Genomic DNA, 10,969 nt, shown 5'->3' with positions numbered 1-10,969 from the left:
CAAAAAAATACAACGTGTAATTATACAACACGCTACTGAAGTGAAACTTCTTCAAACACACAAACATACCGGGATAGGGGTTAAGGAATTGGTTTAATGGTATTATTTGTACACTATTCTTCGCACGGGTGCAATGCTGATAGTAAAAAATATACTATTATAAAATGTATTTTTTGTCATGTTAGCGCGGAAAGCTCGTTTTGCGTGCTATGAAATAGGGAAGAAATGGCCTCTTTTCAGCCGTGTTTTAGTCGGGAGGCAATGAAATTAGTCTTTTGAGCGCATGCGCTGAAGTTTATGGGCATGCGCAAAAATCAGTTGTTCAATGACAATGTCTTTCTAACCTCTAAATCATTTACTCTTATTTCGCCAACTATCAATTTAATAACGAGCTTTCCGCACAAACATGACAAAAAATAGTATACGTACCTCGGGAAGAATCAGGGTTGTCTCAGACTGCATGTTTGCCACCCGAGCCGAAGAGATAGACATATACCATCGCGGATTTTTTTGTAGACCTTTTTAAGGTGTACAATACTGTAGTTTATTATTTTGATCTATCTCGTAGGGTTCAGCCAGCGTTTGCAATGTAAACGCAAAAGAATGTGTTTATTTACGACATCACATTACAAACCTCTAAAATTATCAGTGTTTCTCTGCTATATTATGCATGTATTATACATATAAACCTTCCGCTTGAATTACTCTATTTAAAAAAACCGCATTAAAATCCGTTGCGTAATTTTAAAGATCTAAGCATACATAGGGACAGACAGCGGGGAAAATGCGTTGCATGATTTCGTTACATAGCAATTCGTATGAAACGAGCTTATCCTACTAAAGCATTTGCAACCAAGTGGCACATTTTCGTCCAAAGTAATTACTAGAATTAGGATTTTGATGCACAAGAGTTGAATTATAAATTGATAACAATAGGTCTATGGGGTTGTCTTCTTTCTGGATGACTATTGAAATATGTTTCTGGTACCATATCAGAATTGTTAATGCTTTCAATGATTTTGGTGTTTGAGGATGGGCACCATTTTGCTGAAAGAACTTGCTATTTGCTTCAGTCCGATTAAATGTTACAGTTACAGTTGGCCATTAAAATGCTCTTGATACAAGTGATAAGCTAAGACACGATCGCCTGCTAGAGTACACGAAACACTGAATTCAAACCCTCCTTGAAATCTAACGTCGGCGGTACGAGTAGAATTACTATCGCATCAGTAGTGCTTATTACCAGAAAATTCTGGCACTGCTAATGAAGGCTTCATCTATCCAAATAATAATAAAACTACAGGTTATAGATAAGAATGAATCGTTAAAATAATCAACGGACAATTACTATTACTTAGATGGCAAACGCCTACCAGAAACCAATGTAAAAAATGCAAGGGGTAAAACACCAAAAGATCATTTTCGTAATTAAATGCTTACCCATCGAATACGACCGCACATATTATATATAAATGCAACTGTAGTTCCTATTTAAAAAAAATACATAACTCGAAAGGGGACGCTTCTTTTTTAATTTTTCCGACACCACTGTATTCTATGTAAAAAAAATCCTAAAGAAAATAATAGTTGTTTTCTTCTAAGATTACAAACAACCAAGATATGCACATGTGGTCAAGACTCGAAATTTTTAATTTCAAAAGACAAACAGCAAAAGACGATGGCAAGTTATTGAAAACACCAATAAATCCTCAGGGAAAGAAGGTAAGCAAATGATGATTGCGGAAAACGCACGAACTTTCTTTTTGTTGGAAGATGGAGTTGTTTTCGTGTCAGACTTGGTCGAAGGCTTGCTGGACGTCAAAAAATATGGAGGTGTAATGTCAAGGTTATGGGAAATGTATTCGGATACGCGAAGAAGTTGGTGGCCAGTGCCCTAATAATGGAAACCGTGTTGATAATTGGGGAGAAGGTTGTTTTGCTGCATGTGGTGTAAAAGCCGATCGAAAAGAATGGTCTCAATTGCTTTGCTAAACGAACTGGGCAGGCTTATGGGCCTTAAGGGAGAGCTGAGGGACTTCCCTTTTTTGGGGAGACAGATGACTTTGTCTGACCATAGGGAAATGGTGGGGCCGTATGATAGCGTTTGTGATATTACATAGTGCAGTTACGTGTTTTGATGGCAGGGCCTTTAAGACACCGTTCTGTCCGCGTCAGGGGCTTTTCTCCGTTTCAGAGATTTAATGGTGTGTAAGATTTCATGGGGGGGAAAAGTGTCTGATTTCGGAACAGTAGGGAGGAAGTTTTGAGAGGTGGTTTTGATTCACTCGTGAAATTCGGCAAGATCGATAGGGCTGGATAGTAGGGAGCACTGGTAAAAAAGAGAGTCTGCGAATATTGCAGTTTTTTCCTCATCTGAAGTGCTTGCTTTAATGGTGGAAGGTGGGGAGCTCTGTTTCGGAAAGAGCGGATCACTTTCCACTTGCTTTTAGGGTGTTTTTCTGCCTGGGCGATGTATTCATCGAAGGAGGCTCTGCGGAATTCTTTGAGACAAGTTTTAAGTTCTCGCTGGAGAGCGTTAAGTTCGGCACTATGTGCGGTATTGCAGTGCTTTTACCACAGAGGGAAAGAATGTCTGCGGGGAGGGTTTTATCTGGGGCGGACGTGGCGTGGGAGGTAGTGGAGAGCTCGATTACGCAGGAGATTCACAGCTAAGGCGAGTTTCGCTATTGTGCGAATTGGAGCCAGTCTAGTGAAGTATTTGGGTTAGGGGGGTTGTTGACTGGGCGGCCGACTTCAATTAGAGCTGGAAGGTGGTCCGAGCTAAGTGCGTCAAGGACAATAGGATCGGCATAAAGCGTAAAATTTTTTGTGACAAGAATGTCGAGGATGTCAGGGAATTGATTATGGAGGGCAAGGAGGAACGTGGGGTAAGGGGGCTTCAACTGTGTGGTTGAAGTCGAGAACTTTGGCAAGAAAAAGGGTGCCTTTTTTATTGGTTTGTCGACAGCCGCAAAAGACGTGTTTAGCATTGAAATCGCCTATAACGATAGTTGGAATGCCTGGGGAAAGGAGAACGTGGAGTACAAAAACGTTTCTATCCTAAAGTGAGAAGTATAGAGAGATAATTCTAAGAGGGCCGAATGTTAGTGAGACTTCGATGCCGACTGCTAAGGATTTTGTGGCCAAAAAGATAGGCCTGTGCTTTAAAGAATTCTTAACAAGAATGGCTACGTCACCGGCACCATCGTTTTCACGCTCCCTTCTGTAGGATGAAAAGTTTGGGGTGAAAAGTTTGATTTTCTGTGACAAATGAGTTTCGGTGACGCAGGTAACACCGATTGACTTCATCATCATAAGGTCGTCAGTCCTAGAACTGGTTGGACACGTACTTCCACTCTTTCCTATCCTGAGCTAAACTTCGCATTTCCATAAAACTAGAACAACCCATATCCTTAACTATTTGCGAACAGTAATCTAATTTAAGTATACCTCTAACCCTCATTACTGCCATTTATGTTTCTAATGTGTCTCTGACTAGACCTTCATGCCTATCTCGCCTATTTCGTATTGACTTCCGTAGAGCCCTCTGTTCTCCTATTCTTTCTAATACCTCTTCATTTCTAACCTTATTTCATTATTCGCCTAAAATACCACATTTCGAACGCTTCTGACCTTTTCGATTCCGTCACGTCTACTGTCCATGTTTGGCACCCGTACAGGGCTGCGCTACAAACATACATCTTTAGCAACCTTTTTCGAATTTCTAAATAAACCGTTCGCGAGTATAGAAGTGACTTCTTTTTATTGAAGGCGACACGACTCTGCGCTATCCTCTGCTTTATATCCGTACTACTCCTTCCGTCCTGACTTATCTCACTTGACTGATCTAAAATCAGCCACTTCTTCTAATTTTTCGTCTTTATCTTTATATTCGCTCTTTCCCTACTTTTCCTTCCCTTGCATACCAGTACTTTTACTTTTATTGATTTTCATACAGTACTTTTTTGTCAGTACCGCTTCCATTTTATTTAAAGCTATCTCTAAGTCCTCCTTGCTAGATGCTTATACTGCTATATCATCTACAAATTTAAGCGTACTAATCATTTTCCCCTGTATATCTATCCCTACATTACTGTCTTTAATGATGTTGATCGCGTCTTCGATGAATAGATTAAAAAGTAGCGGTGGGCGTGTGCATGCCTGCCTGACTCCCTTCTCTACGTTGGAACCCCAGCTCTATAACTACCTGTTGCTCTCTATACGCACTAAGTATCACTCTTCTATCTTTGTAACTCATCCCTACATTTTTAAGTATATTTAAACTCTTAAACTCGAATTCGATTTATTTACCGATATTCTCTGTTCTAGAGTAGAAGCTGCAGGGGTGTTTGGGGACGCATTGTGTTTTTGAGAAGAAGGGGGAGCTGCTGTCACTGCTCTGGCGTAGGATTTTGGGGGGTCTTTCCGGTGAGAGCTGTCGGACGGGGCGCTGTTTGTGCGGTTTTTTAAGTGTTGGGGGGAGTTAGAGATTTTTGAAGGTTACAGTTCTCTTCGGGATCTTGGAGCAGCTGCAGTATGTAGCGTGATGGTGTCCTTTGCAGTTAGCGCAGGAAGGGGTACCATCCTTTTTATCTTTTGCCTTGCATTCGGCAGTGACATAGTTGCGGTCGCATAAGGAGCAGACCAAGCAGACAGCGTACTACTTATAGTTTGAGGGCCCGCCGTAAGCAGACTGCACCACACTTAGGCGGTAAATTCTCATCAATATACAGTTTTTACACATGCTATTTAAAAAATTTACTTACAATTTTAGAAGAAAGTATAGAATCTAGAGTTGATATATACCTACAACTATACCAATTCGGTTGCTAATAAGTTATTTTTAGACAGTAGGTAGGTAACAAATTGACGTTTTCAAATCTTATACCTAAAAACTGACCCTTACCGTAAACAGATGAGAGCCATCTGGGCAACCTAAAAGATCTATTGCCTAAATTGCACCAAATAAAAGCTCTGTTATAAATGAAATGTTCTCAGATCAAGTAAATACGATATATCCAAACAAGGGGCAACAACCAACCGTCGATAACAAGCACGTTAAGATAATGGGCACCTAACCATTTCACTTGCCAACTTATCTGTGAAAACTAAACTATTATAACTTAAATCAAGTCAAACTTCTAGACACTAGCGATTACGCGGATAAAGAAACAAGAGAATGCTTAAACGATTTCGTTGACCATTAGCTGCACAAATTATTCATATTGCTTGAACAGAGTGACGAAAAACCGTCTCAGCCCCAACAATGTCATCAGGGTTAATGTGTTCGATCTCCTACCACCTATAATCGTTGGTTATTTGCAACTTTTTAATCGCCGCAGTCATCAATTCAACGCATTACTTCAATGCATTACTCCCACAACGTACTTCTCGACCAAGGCCCTGGATGCCCTACATCTTCGTGAATTAGCAACACTTGTTTGTCAGGTATCACGGGGACAATCAACGTCTATACCACTAAGATTAAACAGTCAGATTCAAAGCAAACTATTTGCAACGAATCAAGAAGGCAGGTACTTGCGGTGGTACCACCGCGCCCATGACAACTAGGCGCAACTACCATCATCATGCACCTTCTCTTGCTCTATTCATAGAGAATAGAAACTTCTAATAAAACCTCCTATTCAGATGGCGGAAGTCAGCGCTACCGTATCCCAACAGAAAATCCCTTTACGTTTTTGACTTATCGGCGAACTTGGCTCCGTTATCTCGCTTCTCCCAAAGGAAGTCGTACAGAGAAAGTTACAACACAAGCAGATATTCTGGAAACAACAACTATTCGCACCGCACCATAACAGTTTTATATATTTGTTGAATTCCTTGGATCAAGTTGTGAGAAAATACTTAATAAATCAAGATACATGTAATAACAGAAAGAGAAAAACAAGTTTGTCCAGGTGATCACGTGTTCGCGGTTGTTTTAGTTTTGTAAGTGAATAGAGTTTGGACTGGTTCAAGCCAAATGTAAGGACATCATGGACGCCAACACTCTCTCACTTAACTACCGTCTCAAATCCCACAGGTCTCAGTGCAGAGATCATTACAATTCAATGGTATAGTTGAACACGCACATAGCAATTTTAAAGCTTCTCCCTAATGTTTGATCTCGGAGCTCCGTGGTTCGATCGTCTTCCGGTAGTCCTGCTGCACATTTATCTGACATTTAGGGAGAGTCACCAAGCCTCTTCGACGAAAGGGCTCTGTGGGTTCCTAGCGACTCTTTCATCATATACAACCACTAGAGGCCTCTCCAGTCACCTCCACCTCGTTTAGACCATCATGCCTACGCCAGTATTCAGACACATTACAAAAAGAATGTCCTTTTCCTTTAAGAACGTTCCCACGTGTTTAAAAGGATTAATTTGATTAGGAATGCAGCGCATAAACGGTCAACACCGAACCAACTCCACAACGAATCTAACACCATAGATAATAGTCTAACACCTTTTCAAATATTTCCAGCTCGGCGGACGCATCAGCTGCAACGTCCACTGACGAGACTCCTCTTTCAGTAACGACCAGTGTTGCCAGAGTTGGTACACTTGTACCAATCTAGAACATTTCAGCCTTTTTTTGTGCAAAAGTGCAATTTCATCATTATTAGTACACTTTTGTGCTAATTACATTTAAATTGTACATTCGGAAATAAATAAAAAATGTGTTAGGGCAGCTGGTAGAATTGGTCTTTCTGTTGAAACTACTTACGACGTGCTGATGAGATCCAACAAGAGTCTGGCAGTTCCGACAGAATACTGACCACATAGAGTTTCTTTCATCATCATAAGGTCGTTAGTCTTAAGACTGGTTGGACAGGTACTTCCACTCTTTCCTATCCTGAGCTAATCTTCGCATTTCCCTAATACTAGAACAACCCACATCCTTAACTATAAATAAAAAATGTGAATCAAACCGACGACCATTTCCAATATTTATTCGGTCTTCTTATCCTATCTGGTTGATTGGTATGGGTTATGAATCTATGGGGTTATGCTTGTGCAGCGTTCGTAACAATTGATTACGGGTTACGACGAGTTTTAGCGGGAGAGCGGTGCCCACCGCAGGGATATCCCTCGGTTTTTATTATTCAGTACATAATATTTAAATTTAGAACATTTTTCTACGACATTCAGGTACAATTGAAAAAATACGTCTTCCTACGTCTACTTCCTCTGTATCGATCTAACCTTCAAAGAGAAGGCAACTCCGAAAAAAGTTCTCGTTTTGCGCACTACCAGCCGACACCACTAGAAAAAGAGCATCACTTATGATTATGGCGCCGTTGCTGTCAAAAAAGGGCTTCCAATCCACCCCCGCGCCGCAGCACCAAAGAAAGACACTCGTTCCTCGATAAATTTTCTTGATGGCATGATGGTATCACCGTCAGTACGACCACACGGCTTAACCGTGTTTGTGTTGTAATTATGTTGTAATCCCTAATTTTTGATTGAAATTATGGCTTTTATTCTCGTTTCTACATTCTAAGTATTGTTAAGTATATTCAATTTATATTAAATAACAATTCATAAGAACCGACTGTCTTTGACAGCTACAAATCCGCGTTTGGTATGCGTAAAAATCATTTTCCCATGTTTAACTATCAGTTATTTTTACTCGACTACGGTAACGTAAAGAAACGTTAATAACACAGAATTATTTATGTTTGATTATATTGATTAAGTATTATTCGATTAGCATTATCTAAAATCACAAAAGATTTTTTCTGTGGAATAGCTAAACCACAAGCTACAACTTATTTGAACTTATTTAAGAGGTGTCACTGTAATAAAGGACAGCATATATTATTTTTGCTCAGAGCGGCTAAAAATAATAATCAAAAAGTCCATAGTAGTCTGACGTGACTTTCTGTGCTGTCTGTAATTACAAACGTTTCGCTTTACTTACAAATAACCTATGCTTACGAAGCAGAAAGCCAAAATTTTTTCGAGTTTGTCCTTTTTGTAATAATTACTATTAAGTTCATCTCCACTGACTATGAAATTCATCACCAATGCTTCATTTAAAAAAAATTATTGAAAACGTAATCATAAACTGTTAAGTAATTAAAAAATAGGAAGTAACAAATAATGAAATAATTAAGTAGTTACTCAACAACACTGCAAAATGAAACTATCACCTTTGTAATATGACTATGATTAAATTATGTAGTCATGAGCCTCACATTTCTGAGATTTACCTGAACAAAGGACAAAAAGTAATAAAAACTACTTTTGTAAGATGTGAAAACATAGATGACCTTTGGTAATAAAATATTGCGTGTGATTTTAAATTATCCGAGAAGACGATAAGATTGTATTTAAATTTTGGAAGTGCCTCCGGTTACAGTTTTGTGGGTGTATTGTTGACATATCAAGCATCGTATCCATTTTAACGTATTATAAAATTACATATTCGTAATCTATAATTTTTACAAATGTATTTTTTGCTTTACATTTTTTGAGGGACGTCAAAGTCATATACTCAAAATATGTCATTTACACAAACTTTTAGGTCACTATCACTACATTTCAATAGGGAATCAAAATTAACACATTACGCATTTCTTACATATGTACTAGGTGTCGGTATTTCTCAAGTATTTGTTATAATTTCATTTGAATATCCATATTATCCTATATTTGAATATCCGAGATCTTGATACAAGCATGCTGATTTGATCACTTAATATTAATATTAGTATAATACGTAATTGTATTGTTATTCAAAAACAAGCACTTAAAAAAATAAAACTTATCAACTACATACAAAATATAAATTATTAATAAGGTAATCCCCCAAGTATTAAGTTTCCAAATACTTGGATATTTGAATAAATAAATTTTTAAATTTCAGATAATTTTTTTTCAAAGTACCTATTTGAATTATGGATATTCAAATATTTGAATATTTAAATTATTCGAATACAATTCCAATACGTAATTTGTAGGTAAGTACTTACTAAATAAAAAGACCTAAAAGTTACTTATACAATTACAAACTAGGTAAATACATACAGACATTACAGAAGCTACCTGAAAACATTTTTGAATTAAGGTTTACAATATTTGTGAATTTACTTGAGTAAATTTTTTCGCATGTGCGATAAGCACATGCATAGGTATACAATATTTACATTCTATAACCGATCCACACCCACCTATTAATAGTAACAATATATATCTAACATTGTTTTCATTTTTCCCTCATTCACTAAAAAATTATAGTTGAACCTCAGGTGTTGTTCTAAAGTACTTATGTATCTAATTAACTAATTAACGCATAATAAACCTATTCGCGTTCTAATTCTTTACCAATCTAACGGCACTTACGATTATTTATTAGTGTACTTTAAACCTTTATCTTGCTTTTATCAAATGATAAAAATTACGTCTTATTGCTTATGCTCGTTTATTATTGGTCGAAGAGCAGGGAGTGCAAAGCGCATAAGCAACGAATGTTTTTCTCCAACAAAAATTTGTTGTAAATTGTTTATATCAAGTACGACCGTCGTACTTGGCGCTAACAATTATCGCTTCAATTTAATTCGTTCAACTTGGGCAGTGCACGCAGTTCGAAATTTCTGTAAAATGCCTTCCAAACTAAAGAAAGTGTGTATCATAGGCAGTGGTAACTGGTAAGTTGTCAAGCCGAGTTGTTTTTTGCCATGCTGGATTTATTTTTAATTGTTTTCTGGATTATTAAATAACAATTTTAATTTCGACATTTAAACTACTATTTCTTAAATTATTTAATAAATTTTAGGGGTTCTGCTATAGCCAAAATAATTGGTAAAAATGTACAAAAACTGCCACAATTTGATAATGAAGTTACAATGTATGTGTATGAAGAAATTATGAATGGAGAGAAATTAACGGAAATCATCAATGAGACACACGAAAATGTAAAATATTTGCCGGGACATATACTTCCTGAAAATGTCGTAAGTAGTTTAATTTATTTATTTTTTATTTTTCTAGGTTATGTGTAATGTATTATTTTAAAAAGTTATCCCTGAATTAACCCATTTTGATAATAATCGACAAAACAGTCATTAAGAATTAATTTTATATAAGAAGGTCTATCATTTGAAATTTATAAATAGTTAATCTTGGCAATCAGACAATTGGGACCTACTTCAAGGATAAGTTAATGTGAAGGTTATCGATGCTGAAATTGTCTGTTTATGGATAGTTTTCTGTTCAAGTAAAGTCCTTTACAACCTCAAAAAGTATTGCTAAATAAGTCATTTACAAATATATTCTTGAGTAAAGCAAAGTATACATTGTTCAGATTGCTGCAGTAGGAAGTTTTGATACGGGCATAACATTTTTAATGTTATGAAACAAAAAGAAAATAAACAGTCATTAAATATTTTACATAATGTCACCTTGAAATACAGTGATAATTTTACTAGTAAAACTTTTACTCTCTATTAACCTTATGTAAAGCAAAAGAGTACAACAGATTAAAATTCACAGATTACACAAAAGAAAAATTTCCTACAGCTTGACAAATCTTATCACAGTATGCATTAATAGACTTTGTGTGTTGTCGCTTGTAATTTTGAATTGTTACTGATAAATATGTTTTACACCAAATAGTTTAATAACTAATATGAAAATCAAAATTTGATATGCATTCTTACAATTTACTGAAGTTAAATTTTCTTAAATAATGTTGAAATGACAGCTAAACTTGAGGGATAAATACTTTATTTAATCAAAAACTAGATACAATGTTTTGCTTATTGCTGATAGGCTTTATCAAGGCTATAATTCATTAATAATAATAAAAATAAAATACTAGATTTAGGAGTTAATATTTAAACTAGTAAGTCGCCTCTATAAAAGAATTACAATTATTACTAACAACTTATGAATTATATCATGATGGAGTCTAACAACAACAGGTTGAACTAGTTTTTGGTTTAATGAAGTATTTATCTCTTAAT

The 10,969-nt window shown here is 36.5% G+C and overlaps 1 protein-coding gene across 5 annotated transcripts in view; it reads left to right on the top strand.

Annotated features, from left to right (window-relative positions):
• The first annotated feature begins 9,366 nt into the window (after positions 1-9,366).
• Positions 9,367-10,969, top strand: part of LOC108736016 (glycerol-3-phosphate dehydrogenase [NAD(+)], cytoplasmic) — a 24,188-nt gene continuing 22,585 nt past the window's right edge. The window contains exons 1-2 of one of the 5 annotated variants that reach the window (XM_025976467.1): positions 9,367-9,652; positions 9,781-9,958. In XM_025976467.1, coding sequence (XP_025832252.1) covers positions 9,393-9,652; positions 9,781-9,958 — 438 coding nt within the window. In that variant the 5' untranslated portion in view covers positions 9,367-9,392. The remainder of the gene's footprint in view (positions 9,653-9,780; positions 9,959-10,969) is intronic. The other 4 variants (XM_025976468.1, XM_025976464.1, XM_025976465.1 and 1 more) reach the window with 4 other exon arrangements.

This window comes from Agrilus planipennis, unplaced genomic scaffold (assembly GCF_000699045.2).
Source record: "Agrilus planipennis isolate EAB-ADULT unplaced genomic scaffold, Apla_2.0 scaffold75, whole genome shotgun sequence".
NCBI lineage: Eukaryota > Metazoa > Arthropoda > Insecta > Coleoptera > Buprestidae > Agrilus > Agrilus planipennis.
The sequence above is the reverse complement of the archived record's forward strand: the minus strand, read 5'-3'. Positions and strand labels throughout refer to the sequence as shown.